Here is a 17,717-nt window from a genome sequence, read left to right as displayed (position 1 = left end):
TTCCCATTAAATGTTCCAGAAGTTAGATGCATCTATCAGGAAAACATATCCCTGGGGTATTAAATTGTGTTATTCTGCTCCTTTGCATGTATCTTGACAGAGACAAATATAATCATCCAAACTACTGAATTTGAGAATGATCTGTGTTTTTCCCCAAATCCATTCAAAGTGATTCTGTTCCCAAGGGATTAAATTTGAGTCTGTCTTCTGATTTACCATTTTAGCTGAGCTGATGGATTATGAGAGTGTAATTTCTTTTTCATACTGTTTTCCTGTATCTGTCATTCAAATCTTACTGTGTGAGGACAAAATGGTTCATAAGCATTATTTTCTTGGAGGTAAATGCATCCTCACAGCAAAAAGGAGCTCTGAATAGAGCCTCTCCATAAATACATTTGCATAAACACTGACAGAGATGTCTCTGTGTGTGCAAAGGATTTGGATTTGTTAAAAAAGACTTTTTACTTGGAAACTGTACTTCAGATAGACTAGGAAGGATGGGTTATGCTCAAATCTTGAGAATTAAATAGCACAGGATTCATTTTTGTCAGAATGCATGGATGCTGTTGTACTCTGGGACCATAGCAGGAGGTATTATTTGTTGGACGATATGCCTTAACTTAAATTCCATATTTCCCAAGTATTCCAGAAGTTTAGAGGTCTTCAAAAAGCTAAGCAAAATGAGGCTTTTTTTCTGATCTCTACATTTGTGGATTTTATATTATTCTTAAACCAAAATCCCCAAGTCTTATCATGACTTGGCTGTCATGACAAATTTTGCACCCTAAGCACATTTTTGTTTTGTTTCCTTATTTGTTTATGGATGAAAAGAAGGAATAGTGGCAGTAAAAGCACTTTCAAAAAAAATCCTGCTAATGCCCTTCTTTTATGTGGAAAACCAAATATTTATAAATCCCTCTGAATCGTGTAACTGTGTAAGGGTTGCTGGTTTAAAAGTGCAGTTGTCTGGTTAATCAATTTAAATGCTTATTTTGAATGGGCAGCTGTGAGTCTTCTTGTGTACACAGTTTCTCCCCACACTTCTTGTTGTGTTATGAAATATTACAGAAATTGTGGTCTGATTGTGTAGGTGAACAGTCATACTGTTTTCTGTAGTGTGAGATAGAGGCTGTCTCTAAGTAGGGCACATCCTTGCTTAAGTTGGACCTGCAGTGCTGTGGCTGAAGACAGTTTGCTTGGCCATTTCCAATCCTGGCTGTGTTGATTGTTCAAATTGTGCTTTAAGAATGCCTGGACCTGCACAAAGCAGCTCCCTAACCCATGGCTTGAACATGCTTCAACATTTGATGCAGAAGATGCACTTGTAATGACCAGTTACATGGGCTTAATATGGAGCCCAATATGTGTGGGAAAATATTCAAGTTTGAATTCCTCTTCCATTGTGAAAAGACAGTGTTGAACAGCAGAACTGCAGTTCATGTACTCTAAACCATTCAGTTATACCTTAAATATTCTAATGACTTATTCACGTCACTTGGGCCCCACGTGTTTTTGAATGTAACCTTTTAACTGGTCTTTGAACAGATGCACCCCAGTAACATGCAATTCCAATCACAGTATTATATTTTGAGACTGCCTTTGATTTCTTGTTGTTAAAGAACCAAGTCTATTATAAGTAATATTATAAAGAAATGTAGTCAGAATCAGGCTCTTTGAAGATGAGAGTTCAACAAGAGTTTCAGAGCAAAATCTCATACTCAGGTAAGACCACTGTCTGGGTTGACAGAGAGTTTTCCCTGAGTAGTGGTAGTTTCAGGAAAATATTCGTCAGATTTTCCCCTGAAACAAAACAGAATTGGGGTGATTTGGCTGAATTTTGTTGCTTTTTTTTCTTGGTTTTTTTTTTTTTTTTTTAATTCAGATTATTGATCTGCAGCAAGATGAGATATTCCATTTGCATATTCCTTTCTCCTGAAAACAGTGTGTTCTTGAACAAGATTACTCTAACTCCTTCAGCATCCTGTGCGGATGACCTCTGATGGGTCTGTGTGCTGCTGCTGATAAAGTTGCAGAGTGATAGCTGTCCTTCCAAATGTCTCCCGTAAGTCTTGGTGACTGACTTGAGATGCCAAAAGTACTTTTCCTACACAGTCCCCTGCAAAGTCAAAATAAATTCCTGCTTACTTTTGTAATGGATTTGAGCAGCTACAGGGCCTATTCTGAAGTGTCTCTGCAAATATTTCTGGGGAAAAACATCAAGCCCTTTCTTCCCTGCTCAGAAGGACCACAGCGTCTCCTGTCTCAGAGCAGGTGACATTTGAAAGCAGCCCACTCTCAGGCCAGAGCTAGCCTAATATTCCTCGTGGCTATGGCACAGTGGCAGCCTGGCCGTGGGCACATAGGCCTTGAGTGCAGCGCAGCTCGTGGGACCGTGTGCTCAGGGCTGAACAACCTGGGTGCTGCTGTTGAAAAACACAGTTTTCCATTGCCCTAGGCAGGCGTTCCCGCTCTTCACGCCACGTTCTTTGTTGTGTTTGCGTGGTCAGGTAGCTGTCTAGACTGGGGAATGGTTCTGGGTTCAAATCCTCCTTTTGGAGGCGGAGGGAGGCTCAGTAAGGTGAATATTAATGCAAATCAAACCCCCAGTCTGGTTCCTCTGTGAGGAAGGAGGACATGCAGTGTGGGATGGGAGCCAATAACCAAAGGAGGTGAGCTGGACTACTGGGTTTTCTTGCAAACTGTGACCATTTGTGCAGATATTTTCAGTATGGGCTCACTGCAGAGGAAAGGAAAAGGGAAGATCTGTTGTGTTCACGATACTTAAGAAAGAAATCAGTCTGAGGACCTCTCCAAGAGGCAGACAATTGTTGTTCTCAAAATATGTGTTTCCTTGCATAAAAAAAGAGTGGTACTAAAAATAGGATGTCAGTAATGGTGTGCAAATGGGAGGCTGTGCAGTGGGATCCCGAAGGAGCGATCTGCTGAGGGCTGTGGAAAGCTGCGCGTGACAGGAGCCCTCTGGGCCCTCAAAAACTGCCGTGGAGCGTGTGGCTCACACTGCAGTGACCGTGCTTCCTGTCATTGAAACGCATCGTATGGAGGGAAGGTAGGTATGGCCTTATATGCCTTCCAAAAACCGTCCAGAATGTGTGCCAGCAGTTTCAAGGGAATATTGCCAGAAACAAATAAAATGAAAAATGAAAATATGAAACGGCAAATACGACAGCGATAGTTTTTTTATGATTCACAAAGGAACCTAGGTGTATGAAAGGTAGCCTGAGGGAGTGAGAAGTAACTTTGAATTTCCTTTCTGTGTGGTTTGTCAGTCTTAAATGTTTGTGCTTCATTTTCTCAACTTTAAAAAGCAAATAAAACTCTTCCCCTGAAGTAACATATTTCGTGACCTTCCGTAAAGGTTTTTGTCTCGAACCAGAGAGGATTTGCACATGCCTGTCAGTCTCCTGAGTGAATGAGCAGCGTTAATAAACACATGCTGGTCTGTTTTAACCCTTCCTAAGCTATAGTGGTTGGTATAAAAATATTTCTTACCGTTTCCTGTGCATTTTAGGTATCTTAATGTTCTTTTGAGTACACTATGGACACATATTTAGCAAGAGTTCAGCTTCAGCAAGAGTTAAGCTGGAGTTTTAGGATGTTCTTTAGGAACGATTTGGCTTTTTTTGCCACCAAGAGTCACTGTGCACTGTCAGAATAGGGGTCAGTCTTGCATTTGGAAGAAATTGTTTTCTGTCAATTACTTAAAGCTTCCATATTCTTGTTGAAAATGGTCATCAGGTGTGTTACGAAAGTTTTTCTAATTATGGAATTCACGTGTCTTGAGCTTCCAGTTGACTTAAAAGTAACGGAGTAAACCACAGCAACTTCATGAGTGATAATTCTCAATTCTGACACTGGCTAAACTGAGGTAAATCAGTCAAGCTTTAAAAGGACTTGGAGATTGGTGCACAAAACTGTACAACCTCAACCCCTTTGATTTGATCAGTTAATCTGATGTGGTGTTGTGAGAATGCCAGGCCAGCACTTAGTTGTTTGAAGCCATTTGTAAAGTTAAATGTGACAAGGCCAGATACTATGACTAAAGCCCTGTAGGAGTGTCAGTTCTGAGTGTTTGGCTGAATAAATATGTTACTATTTCTATTTCTGTGTGGCTTTGGTTCCACACTGTTCTATGGGAGCTAAGGGCTGCCTGCTTTAGTGCTGCAGCAAGGAGGAGGCATGGAAGTTGTCTACAAGGGAGAGGAAGGACTGTGCCCATCTGTCCACTTGCTGTGGAAGTCACAGGTACAACAACAGCAGTTCCCCATGGGAACGAAGGCAGAATTTGGCAATATAATACAGAAGGAAGCTTGTAACTTTGCACTAAGCAGCTATCACAAAACAGACATTCATTACTGGTAGTAATTTCTTTAGATAAGCAGTGTTGATACCTTAAGAATACAATCCTTTTCTTGTTTTTTTCTTTTTTAATAATCTCATGGATTTTGCAGTTTGTATGGGGCACTGAGCCCACTCAGTGGGTTTGTAAATAAACTGAGGAACCTGTTTCTGCAGAATATTTTGATTAGTTGAGGTAACTTGGTGATAATATTATTAGAAAATGTCCTGAAATGCTGTTCCACCTGTACTAGGTGAACCCTCAAATTTCCCTGTTGGAAACTGGAAGTTTAATAAATAGATGCTTGAAAATAGAGTTGAATGGCTTCCAAGTGGACGTTCTTCATGTCTCTTGTAGTAAAAGAAAGGAGGACAAAAAAACCCAGAAACTAAGCTTTTGAAAGGAATGTGTGCTTTTTCAAGAGAAATGATTCACCTACCCCAAAGCTGTTATGAAGATTGAAAATCTCTGTCATATTTTCAAGTAGCTTATTGGTGTCAGTGTGACTGTTGAGGGGGCAGGAGTAAAGAGAAGCATGTTTCTGTAAACAGACTAATTAACTAGTTGGGGAGAGAGATAGGATAGGTTCAGAAACTCCGTTCAAGCTAGATAGAAGCTTCTGTAGCATGTTTTTGTTGTGGTGAGGATCTGCAGTTGAGCATGGAGGCATATTTGTGTTTTTCTGAACCAGAGTTATTCTAAATTGTGTATGTGTAAATATTGTGGGATTTGCCCCACAAGCTCCTCTGTCATGAAAAATATTTTCTGTTTTTCTGCATTACAGAAAGAACTATTTAATACTTGAATGCCTACTGTCTATTTTCAGAGCATCTAAGTTGGAAAAATATTTGTATGAATCCAAAGTGTTTATACTTTTTCAGCTCTGTTTCAAGTGAAGTAATGGCAGCTTTTATTTTGCGAACAGAGTTTCAAAGGAGGTGAAGTTGCAGGATATGCAGAATTGCATTAGGTCAGAATTAGCTATGCAAAGGTCAGTCCTGAACTATGGATCATTCTTGTTTTAACAAAGCAGGGAAGCTGTTTTTCCCAGTGTTCTGAACTAGATGAGCATTGCTGCCCTTGATATCTGAAGTCACAGAAGGAGTTAACCACCAAAGACAGCTTCCACTAAATTCCAAACTTAATGCATTATGCAGGAAAACTAGGCCCTGTAGTCGTAGCTGAATAAATTGATCTTCATGTTATATCACATATCATTTTCCAGTGTTTCATGCTGCTTACTGGCTGTGTTAGGGAGGCTGCGGGTTAAAGTCAGAAGAAGATGAAACATCCCTTTGAGTGCCCTATGGGAAGTCATCATTTAGATCATTTTTTCAGCCTTTTTGCCTGAAGACAGTATTCACTTGTTCCGCTTATTGTAGGCTACCATGGAGTGCTATATAATGGTCAGAAAATGTGAAAGAGAACAGCGAGTTAAAATCTGCAGGTAAAAACCTAAGTCATTAGTCAAAGCATCACAACAGTGTTATTCTTGTTGCCTGTTTTCAGAGTATGATCACATTTTGTTGTAAGTGCTGAGCTAGAGTCTCTGCACCTGAACTAATGTCAATCAGGAGTAATTTCAGTGAAGACAGCTAGCTCAGTTTTGAGACATGTTTGAGGCAGGCAGCTCACTACCATTCCTTGTATGAGTGAGAGGAGCCCAACCCATGATTAAAACTGCCAGTGTTAGCTCATTTTGGAAGTAGTGGATAAAAATGGTATTATTTTAGTGCTTTAAATACAAGAATGATTTTTATGCTCAAAATCTCCAGCTTAATGTTCTGTTCCCTGCCTTATTTTCTCCAGTTGTGTCCCAACCCCTCACTCCTGCCGGATATGATTCCGTTTCCATGTCAGTGCCTGCAGCAATCCCTAAAGCAGGGTTTTGCCAGTTCCACATACTACTAAAAGCCAGGCACTTTCACTGCAGAGATGAGTTAAATGAAGGTTTTCTAACTCCTGTTCCTTTTCCTTTTGCCTTTTCCCTCTGTGCATGCCCTTCTTGCTCCTTATGGATCTGTGGGTTGGAAATAGTGGTTTCCACATTTAAGTGCAGCCTACCCAATGGCCTTCCTATAGTGAACCAGTTCTTCTACTTTGGCCTTCCTTTGGTGAACTGAGGGTGACCACACTATTCTGGATAGACCTAGCTAATCAGAATAGCTTCTAGCAGATTTCTCAGGTATAACTGAAGAGCAGAAGCTGCAGTCCATGTGCACCATTGGAAGGCCTTTGGGCCCTAGCTGGATGGTCTCCCCCATCTCATAGTAGCTGCTTTGTGATAGAATGGGTCATGAGATTGTGGGGTGAACGTGTGTATCCTTGCATTAACAGTTGTACTGTTACCATCTGATTGGCATGACATGCTTTTTTTTTTAATGCGACAGGCAAGACCCTTTACCTAATAGGGAAAAGCTATGATGGGCACCTCTGCCAATTAGTTCATGAAGTGATATTCACAAAAAGGACATTATTTTGGTCTTTGTTCTTCACAGAGCCTAGACTAGGTTTGATCAGACAGGAGAGCAACACAATAGTCTCAACCATTTTGCAAACAAGTGCATTTATCACAGAAATGCATGTATTTAGACATGAACTAAGAGAACCGCAGTGCTAGGCTGGAAGACTGAGGATCAAAAGGAAACCTAAAAGGTGAAAAACCTTAAGAAAGAAATGGAGTTGACTTGCTAGGGTCAGCCCAAGCTGACTTCAGTGATTTGTGACTATATGTGATACAGGATAATGCAGAGAGGAACATGGTTTTCTGGATTCCTATCGCAGGGACAGTTAAAATATGATGAACTTAACATTTCTCTGTATCAGAGCCAACTTTGCTTTGATATATTTGAGTTGCGTGTAAAAGATAGTTCATATTTGGCTTTAAGGAAGCTGTTTTAACATGCTGATCATCATTGCTGTTAATAGAAACAGTCACAAAATTTTTCCTATGGCAGTCCCACTCGCCTAAGTTATAGTAGAGATTAAGGATTGTAACCCAAAACGTGATCCAAGAGTCTATGAACTGCATGAGTTCATACTCATTTAAATTAATGTTGGCATTAAACTCAAAAGTGTCAACTGTAGCTGAAAATCTGAAAATACTTGCTTCATGGGTTACCCCTGTGTGTTGCAATGGAAGTTACCTGATGTTCTGCAGTGTTGCCAAATCCTGTGATTTTATCATGAGTCATACAGTAGCTGATATTTTTCTTGAAGATCAGGCTCCTAGAATGTACTGTTGTGTTGTTGTTTTTTTTTTAACTTTTGAGTTTGTAAGTTAGTAAGTTTCCAACCCTTTGTGGCCAAAGTTTCCAAACATTACTCAAATGCACTTTAAGAGTGCAGCAATGGTAAATAAAGTAGAACCCAGGAGGTTTGGTTTTTTTGTTTGTTTGCTCTTGGGTGTGTTTTTTTCTTTGAAACTTATTTTATTTCTGTAATTTTTCTAGCTTGTCCTGTGATTTTTGTGACTCATGATTTTTGAATCTTTAAAATTAATGATGATAATTTGTTTTCGTCCTCATATTCTGCACTGAACATAACCAGTATAATTAAGAATAGTCATCAGGATGTTTTCGGGCGTGAAAAATACAGCTCAAATCACTCTTTTTCCTTGACACCTTCTCCCTTCTACACTTGAATCATCAATACTTAGAAGGCTTTTTTGGAATATAAAGAATGGTTTTGCAACAGCACTTCATTTTTGTGATTCTGGTGGTGTTCCCATTTGTTTTGAAGGTTTGCTGAGGTTATAGGTTATGTACTGGAAGTGGTAGGCAAAACAGAAAAATACTGTGTATAGTATTGTTCCTAGAATAACTTAGTGTCTATGTTTTGAATGAGAAGGTTAATACATTTTGGATTTTCTTCGGAACTACTACTGTGCTCTTCAGCTATTGAGACACAAGGCCATGGAGTTGTTCATTTTGGTGGAATAAGGACAGCTTCCTTCTGTTCTTTCTGATAAAAACATCCTTCTCCATGCAGATTTCCATGATATAGTGGAGTGAAAACTTAAGTTAAACCTCTGCTATTAGCTGGAATTACTTCATAGCAGATGAGTTCTCATCCCAAAAATCAATAAAAATAGGAGGCATGTAAACTGTCGACTGGGGTCTCAATGAAATTTAAAGGTCTGTGAACAAGAGATGCAAAGCAAACTTCGAGACACTCAGTAGACTTCAGGTGAGGCATACTGTTCATAAGAGCCTGAGAAGTCCAAAAAAAGAAGTGAACCATGGTGTAAATGTATTGTCCCACAAGTCTGGCTCCAGCAGAAGCCGTGGTGTTGATATTTTCTCTCTGGCTGCTCTGATGTCTCTTCTGTAATGTGCAGCCCAGGTGTTGGCTTGCATGTTCCATGCGTTTTAACCACGATGACTGATATATGGTGATCAGCTGAAATCTTCATAGCCAAGAAACTACAGTCTTTTTTGAGCACTCTTTGTGGACAGAGAAACAAGGAAAGCTAGAATTAGACTTCCTGCAGTAGTCAAAATAAGAAATAAAAACAAGGAAACTAACATTAGAGAGTAGATGAAAAAAGCTCACATAAGAGGCATTTTAGAATGTTGTCCTTCAGACGTGCAAATCTGTGTTTTTTCTGTTGACATTCCCATTATATCCACACATTTTTTGTTCTTTTTTTTTTTTTTTTTAACAGAAAAATGAAAGACTGCTTCTATCCACAGCAGTTAATGTAATTTTACTTTTCTGAACAGGAGAAAGTTTTGAGGAGTTGGCTCCTGTCATATAAAGTGGGCGACAGGGTAGTCAAGCAGTTTCAAAGATTCAAATTAACTACCGAATTAACATTCAGTGAGCTACCAGAAGAGGAGTAATCTTGCTGTTCGTGAGCTACTCATTGCTTGTAGGACCACTGGGGAATTATTGAGTAAAATTATCTATGGAAGAGCCATATCAACTTGCCATTCTCCAGGAAAGACGCATCGAGGCAGGTCTGGATTTGTGTGACTTAGAAGCAGACTAATATTATCTGATAGGGAATGGTCAAATGTGTCCTTAACCCAATTAGTTTGGAAGTAAATGGGTTGTCAGAGAGGGCAAGGCCAAGTTGTAGCAGTATACAGTACACCAACACCTGCAGCGATGTGAAAAGAATTTGGAAAGTAAACTGCAGTCCCTCTTCAAATCATATGCTGAAGTGCATCTGATTTGTTTGTGTGAAAGTTTGTGTACCTGAACAGTTTATCCAATGCCATGAACTGCCGGGGGAGTGAAAACAGAAGTGCTTATTGTCAGCCTCTATTACAAGAATATTTGGGAAAAAAAATCGAGTCTATTCGGTTATGAAAGTCCTACAACTCCATTGGCTTTTGCCATTAATGTAACCTGTTTAGTAAGAAACTGATGACTACCCAGTCTTTTGCTAGTAATTGAATTAAAGCCTATACAGCTCTAACTTAGAAGCTCAGTGTTCGTGACTGCAGGGAATTGCTGCTCCCCATGTGGATGTTTATTTTATTTTTATTTTTTAAATCAAGCTGCCTGGTTTGGAGATCTCTCCTTGGGAAGAGGTCTGAGCATATTTCCAGCTGTTTGTTCCAGTGGGTGAGACTTGGCAGACCTGACATGGGTGGGAACAGCACAGAAACGACCCTCTCTCTCAGCAAACACAATTTGCTTGAACTGGTTTATGTGAGGACATTCTGTCACATAGTCTTTGGCTCTAGCCTTGAGGAGACTGAAGAGTAGGTCATGCCTGTGTCAGAGATACCATTGCAGTACAGCTGTCCAGTGAAATATGGAGCCTTGCAAACTCCGAGCTGAAAACCATGTCAATGCAGCTAAAGTCTGCAGTTTGAGGAGTAAATGTCTTTCCCCTTTGCTGTCACCTACCTTGCACCATGCCACAGGTTTCCTGTGTGAACTCAGCTAGGTTACTTTATCTCTGTGGCCCATCAGTAAAAACAGTATCTCCTTCATATTTATCCATATTACTTGTCCAGTCTTTAGGAACAGAGATTGTCCTTCAGTGGGTGGAGGAACAGTCCCTCATTGTCAGAGTGCTTCGATCATTACTGTACTCTAAAAAAGTTAATACAGCTATTAATTTATCTTCGACACTTGGTAAATAAGAGGTGCCATCCTAGAAAAAGGAGCAGTTTACCAAAAGGATAAGTATGTTAGTATATATTGTATAGAGCACTAGGTACTAGACCTTTTAGAATCTCCTAGAAAGAGTCCAGTGGAGGGCCACAAAGATGATAAAGGGCCTGGAGCATCACCCTTATGAGGAAAGGCTGAGTAACCTGGGTCTGTTCAGCCCCGGGGGAAAAAAGACTGATAAATGTTTATGAATATCTAAAGAGAGGGGTGAAGCAAATGGACGAGGCCAGGCTCTTAATGGTGCATAGTGATAGGACAAGGAGCAATGGCCTAAACCTTAAACGTAAGAATTTCCATAAAAACATGTGGAAGAACTTTGTTACAGTAAGGGTGACTGAGCACTGAAACAGGGTGCCAGTGATGTTGTGGGTTCTCCTTCTATGGAATTATTCAAGATCTGTCTGAACACCTACCTGTTCAAACTAATGTAGGGAACCTGCTTTAGCAGGGGCTTGGACTCAATGATCTCTTGAGGTCCCTTCCAACCCATGCAGTTCTGCAATTAAAATCATTGGGAATTTGTCTGTGCTTGCATTGGCATGTAAGGTCTGAGTCTGAGGTCAGTATCGAAACATACTAGTGATGAGAAGAATGACTTGGGTGAGGACGAAAGTCATTTCTTCCAGTCCCTCACAATGTCTCAGAATCCACTGACATGTTAGCAAGAATCCTTATTTTCCTTCAAGAAAAGAAATGTGTGTATTTAATTTCTGTAAGAAAGCGTTTTAATGGTAGTGAAGAGTGAAGTTGTAGAAGGAAAAAATGATTTCTCTGCTAGTAGCGGAGAGAGGGATACATTACAAATCCCTGATTGCCTATTGTTGGTTGACTAGCAACATTAGCCCATAGAGAGCAATATGAACATGATTGTAACGCGGAGGAGGCTTTAAGAAAAGAGCTGTGATACATGAAGCTTAGGATCAACATAAAGTGATTTAGCCTACTTGTCCAAATACATTACAAAGTGAGTCAGAATTAAACTGTTGTAAATAGTGTACTCCACTTCAGATAAAGTTGCATATTCATTTTAGATTGAGAAAACAGTTTGAGTTTGCATTTTCAGTTCCTTAGACTCATGACAGCTTTTTAAAATATCTTTTGAACTAAAAATATGTTTCCTGAAATTCATGAAATTTGGATAAATGACATCTCCTTTACTGCTTATACACTGAAGCAGATGGAGAGTGCTAAGACTTCTGCAACCAGTAAGCAAGTATCTTTTTAATGCCTGAGTGTAGAAACAGCTGTTGGGTCATGTAGAATTCTACAAGAGAGCCTGTCATTGCATATTAGCTCCAGTTAAGACCCCTGGAGTTAGCCCAGGAACCCACCCACAGCAGCTCACGTGAGCTGCATGGATGCCCTGCTGCATTTCCAGCATGAGTTTCACCCATAACATCTGACATATCATCTAACTTAGACTGACAGCAAGTTCCAGCTCTGTGTTTCTTCTTTGCAAACAGCAGTGAGATTAGGAATGACACTTGGGCTATGCCTCAGGTTGGTGAAGGCGATCTTGCAAAATCCATCATGATCCTGTCATGATGATGACACTCACCTGATTGCATTCCCACATCCCGTGGTCTCCCTGCTTGCTTTGGCAAACAGACAGTGATGCAGTATATTGCACATGAGGGACCAACACGCTGCTTGTGAATAATGCAAATGCATGACTGCAGAGTAGTTCTTTTGGTACAAACTGGCCTCGGATTAAGCTTCATTCTGCAAATTGCAGAGAAGCTTTTGCATCCTCTGAAGTCTGTAGACATTGACATGATATTTCCAATTCTCTTTGATCATTCCATTCTTGACAGAGTGGCGCTTATCCTCTTACAAAGAAAATTGGTAGTTGCACAGTATTAGAGATTCTCTAATTTAAGGTGTGAGAAAGTTTTGCCTGCTGGTGAAAATGTAATTTTTATAACGAGCATTGACCCAGTCTGATAACGTACCATTACTGAGTTTCCTTCTCTTTTTTTTTTTTTTCCATGTGCTGCAAATATGTCACCTGTAGATAGAAGCAAGGAAAATGGACTACAATTACCCAGGCTATGCAAATTCTGTGACATTAAAGCAACAACGTGCTCAAACCAGTATCAGTGCAAGAGCAACTGCAACATCACTTCTATCTGTGAGAAGAATAACGAAGTCTGTGCCGCTGTATGGTAAGTGATTTCCTTGTACAGGTGGGAAAGATAGCACAAACTCATTTGTCATTACTTAGTATTTTTCTGAGTTGTTCAGATATTCTGAATCTCTATGCTATATCAACAGACTCATCTATACATCTTCTAGCTGTTATTTTCAAGCAGCAAATTGAGCATTGCTTGAAGTTAAGAATTCTGTTACAAAATGTTTTAGTGATTTTGTTTGCTTGTTTATTTGAAGCAGTTCAGTTCCAGCTCCCTCTGATTTAACAGTAAACTGGATTATTTGTAGCAATCATATCCACGTTGTTTACCATGTGCAGATGGAAATGCATTCACTTAATTGAAAAGAAAAACTCCTATGTATATACAGTGTGTCTGCTGTCTTTTGCTTATTATAGAGCATATATAAGTGACCAAAGAAAGACTGAACATGTAAAAATGACTTGTAACTTCTTATTTGTTGTTGACTCTAAACTCACCCTCCTTTCTAAAATCTGGGATTATACCCTTCTGTAAATAGTGAGCCAAAGATAACTAGCAACAGTCTTGATGTGTTCCTGAGTGGACAAATGGAACAGAACTAAATATTTGCAACATCGTTGCTGATACAGAAGCAGGATTTGAACCACTTCTGTGATTAAGCAGCTTACTGAGGGAGCAGTTACATCCGTTGACTTGAAGAGATGTTGAGCGTAATTGGATGTAGATGGTTGAAATGCAGAATTGGTCTGGCATGCTTTTGTATTTCTCGGGGGCTCCTTGAGTACGTATTTGTTGTCTGTTACCGCCATCCAAAGTGACTGTAGTGCTGTAGAAGATACACTTGGCCTTTTCATGCCAGTTTGGCCAGAAGGTGCATGAGCTGAGAACTGTGTTTGAAGCGTTCTTTCCCTCTAAGCCTTGTGTTGATGAAATAAAACCTGTGGACCAAGACAAAACACAGGGATCTGGGCCAGATTATCAGCTGTGAATATTTCCCTGACAGTGAGGTCATTCTGGTTTGCACCAGTTCTGTTTTGTTTTTCACAAAACACTCTGCAAGTAACTAACTTCTTCAGTGCAGAAGCTGTGTGGATTGCTGGCCTCAAAAACAAAACCCAAAATCCGGTCTCACTAGAAATTCCTCAGATTTTGAGGAAATCATTCAGTTTTTATCATAATTTCCCACAGATTTTTACTGTCTGCACAGTGACCACAAAAACCAAAAGTATGTTCTGAAGTTCACAGCAGGCAGTTCATTGAGCGTTCGATTGGATAATTTTGGGTGAGACTTTCAGAGGCAGTCCTTGGAGCTTGGTGGTGATGTGACCCAGGAGTATCAGTACCATTGTACAAATGCCCCAGTGTGGTGTAGCCCAGGTACGACCAAAATTTCCCCGTTCAGGAGAGCAGGAGAAAAACTCATGATATGCTATAAAAATCCCCTCTGAGCTCTCAAACAAGGCAAATGTTGGGCAGGAATGACCCTGTCTGATCCTTTCTTAAATGTTCTTCTTTTGATTTCAGTTTTTCCTCTTCCTTCGTAGGAGACGGAACGATGAAAATGTGACATTAGAAACAATCTGCCACGATCCCCAGAAAAGACTGTATGGTCACATGTTGGATGACTCCAGCTCAGAGCAGTGTGTGATGAAGGAGAAGAAGGATGATGGGGGACTGATGTTCATGTGCTCCTGTACAGGTGAAGAGTGCAACGATGTTCTTATTTTTTCTGAAGGTGAGTTTAATAATTTGCTCTTCATCCTTGAGCTCTGCCTCGCATGTGGTATTAAATCTGACATTAAATCCAGTGATCTTTGGAATTGCCTTTTGTGGAGGAAGCCTTCCTGGTGGCTGGAGACTTTCTGGCCTCTTCTGAGGCTGCAAAATCTCAGCCTTTCCTTTGTGCTTTCTGGACATATTTCTTCCTGCCAGGTAATCTTCCTTTTGAAGCAGTTCAGATATTCATCTCAGCACGTGGCACTAGAAAGTCACTTGAATGATAAGAACAATGTGCTCAGAATCGTGTCGGTGACAGACCCAAATGCAACTAGTTGTAGAACACAAACAAGTGACAAAACCAATATTTAGAATCAATCCTGAGTAACTTAATAATATTTGTTTTTAAAATAATCATTTTTGTTGTTACTGCCTTTCTGAATTTTCTTGTTTTGAGATTCTTCTGTGAATTAGGAACAAAGTTACCTTCACTCGTGTTTATGCTATTTATGCTACTACAGCACAGTTATTAGTTACTTCAGCGCATTGACATGTTTGTATGTTCACTTAAACCATTTAAAATCATGTATATACAGTGACACAAGTACATGAACTATCCCCACACTGCTTAACGAATGTCTGCATTGACTGCCACAAGTGTAGTAAAGGCTGAGGAGATGTATACAGTGCCAGCATTCCTCATGCTGCTCATTGATAATATGCATGTGTGCATGCACACGCCTCATTTTATTCTCCTTTTCCTTTTGCATCCCAAAATTGTAATTTTTCTTAAACAGAATCAGGTCTTGCACAGGCTGGCAATGGACTCCTCAAATTTTTGCAAACATGCTTCTAAGTGGGTATGGCCCTCTGCACATTCCTCATAAACTGCATGTTCCCCAGAAAAGGATATAATGTAATCCATACTATCTGAGATAAGAAAGGGTTGGAACGCTATTACCAAATCTAGGAAACAAGGTGCATGGAAGTGCTAAGGCAAAGGTGTATAAATTTGCGAAACACTTCTGCCTTTAATCAGCCTTCCAAGGAAGCTAACAAGTTCAGGCTGCAAAACTGCAACAGATGTGCCAGGAGCAATCTAGAAGATCCTCACTCTATTTGGCCTGGGCTGTCCATGTTTGGTGCTTCCTCTTCACCTCTACCTCATCTCTTCCCCAGGCTTAGCCAAAAGCCAGACAGCCTGATTGCTAATCCCTGTCAGCCTGGCCAACCCTTGCTCAGGTGGGATTTGAAGAGATGGGGCAAATACTAATATAGATTTGGTCATATCTGCTAGATAAGGACCTAACTGTAACAGATTACCTTGATTGTATAAAAAAAGAACATTTGTAGAGAAGACCTTACATTGTGTACATTGTCTATAGAGAATTTGTACAAGTAACTCTTCAATGCCTGAGTGTAGAAACAGCTGTTGGGTCATGTAGAATTCTACAAGAGAGCCTGTCATTGCATATTAGCTCCAGTTAAGACCCCTGGAGTTAGCCCAGGAACCCACCCACAGCAGCTCACATGAGCTGCATGGATGCCCTGCTGCATTTCCAGCATGAGTTTCACCCATAACATCTGACATATCATCTAACTTAGACTGACAGCAAGTTCCAGCTCTGTGTTTCTTCTTTGCAAACAGCAGTGAGATTAGGAATGACACTTGGGCTATGCCTCAGGTTGGTGAAGGCGATCTTGCAAAATCCATCATGATCCTGTCATGATGATGACACTCACCTGATTGCATTCCCACATCCCGTGGTCTCCCTGCTTGCTTTGGCAAACAGACAGTGATGCAGTATATTGCACATGAGGGACCAACACGCTGCTTGTGAATAATGCAAATGCATGACTGCAGAGTAGTTCTTTTGGTACAAACTGGCCTCGGATTAAGCTTCATTCTGCAAATTGCAGAGAAGCTTTTGCATCCTCTGAAGTCTGTAGACATTGACATGATATTTCCAATTCTCTTTGATCATTCCATTCTTGACAGAGTGGCATTTATCCTCTTACAAAGAAAATTGGTAGTTGCACAGTATTAGAGATTCTCTAATTTAAGGTGTGAGAAAGTTTTGCCTGCTGGTGAAAATGTAATCTTTATAACGAGCATTGACCCAGTCTGATAACGTACCATTACTGAGTTTCCTTCTCTTTTTTTTTTTTTTTCCATTTGCTGCAAATATGTCACCTGTAGACAGATTTAGGGAAAATGGACTACAATTACCCAGGCTATGCAAATTCTGTGACATTAAAGCAACAACGTGCTCAAACCAGTATCAGTGCAAGAGCAACTGCAACATCACTTCTATCTGTGAGAAGAATAACGAAGTCTGTGCCGCTGTATGGTAAGTGATTTCCTTGTACAGGTGGGAAAGATAGCACAAACTCATTTGTCATTACTTAGTATTTTTCTGAGTTGTTCAGATATTCTGAATCTCTATGCTATTTCAACAGACTCATATTTACCTCTTCCAGCTTCTATCTTTATTCAGCAAACTAAACTTGTTTTAATTTAACAACAGTTCTGTTATGAAGTGTTCTAGTGATTTTTAAATTTTTTTTTTGTTTAAAGTAGTTGTGTTCCAGTGTGTTCTGTTATTGTGAAGGAGGCATATTATTGCTCAAAATATTTTACTGCACCTATCTACAGTACTTTGTGTGAGAAACATGTCTGAAACTGAGAGATGATTTTTTCTCTTCAGCGAGGGCCACTGCAGTCCTCCATCAGATTTCAGTGTAAACTAGTTTTACACTTATCATATCACCCCTGTTTACCACATATGGTGGAAATGCTTTCCCTTCATTGAAAAGAAAAACTCCTATGTTTATACAGTGTATTTGCTGTCTTTTGCTTATTATAGAGCATATATAAGTGACCGAAGAAAGACTGAACATGTGAAAATGACTTGTAACTTTTTATTTGTTGTTGACTCTAAACTCACCCTCCTTTCTAAAATCTGGGATTATACCCTTCCGTAAATAGTGAGCCAAAGATAACTAGCAACAGTCTTGATGTGTTCCTGAGAGGACAAATGGAACAGAACTAAATATTTGCAACATCGTTGCTGATACAGAAGCAGGATTTGAACCACTTCTGTGATTAAGCAGCTTACTGAGGGAGCAGTTACATCCGTTGACTTGAAGAGATGTTGAGCGTAATTGGATGTAGATGGTTGAAATGCAGAATTGGTCTGGCATGCTTTTGTATTTCTCGGGGGCTCCTTGAGTACGTATTTGTTGTCTGTTACCGCCATCCAAAGTGACTGTAGTGCTGTAGAAGATACACTTGGCCTTTTCATGCCAGTTTGGCCAGAAGGTGCATGAGCTGAGAACTGTGTTTGAAGCATTCTTTCCCTCTAAGCCTTGTGTAGATG

The 17,717-nt window shown here is 40.0% G+C and overlaps 1 protein-coding gene across 2 annotated transcripts in view; it reads left to right on the top strand.

Annotated features, from left to right (window-relative positions):
- The window catches only part of TGFBR2 (transforming growth factor beta receptor 2), a 71,095-nt gene that overhangs the window by 13,430 nt on the left and 39,948 nt on the right, over positions 1-17,717 (top strand). For both annotated transcript variants that reach the window (XM_090142514.1, XM_090142513.1), the window contains exons 2-4: positions 12,504-12,654; positions 14,166-14,356; positions 16,538-16,688. In XM_090142514.1, coding sequence (XP_089998640.1) covers positions 12,504-12,654; positions 14,166-14,356; positions 16,538-16,688 — 493 coding nt within the window. The remainder of the gene's footprint in view (positions 1-12,503; positions 12,655-14,165; positions 14,357-16,537; positions 16,689-17,717) is intronic.

This window comes from Phasianus colchicus, chromosome 6 (genome assembly GCF_987193195.1).
Source record: "Phasianus colchicus chromosome 6, bPhaCol1.hap1.1, whole genome shotgun sequence".
Classification (NCBI taxonomy): domain Eukaryota; kingdom Metazoa; phylum Chordata; class Aves; order Galliformes; family Phasianidae; genus Phasianus; species Phasianus colchicus.
The sequence above is the reverse complement of the archived record's forward strand: the minus strand, read 5'-3'. Positions and strand labels throughout refer to the sequence as shown.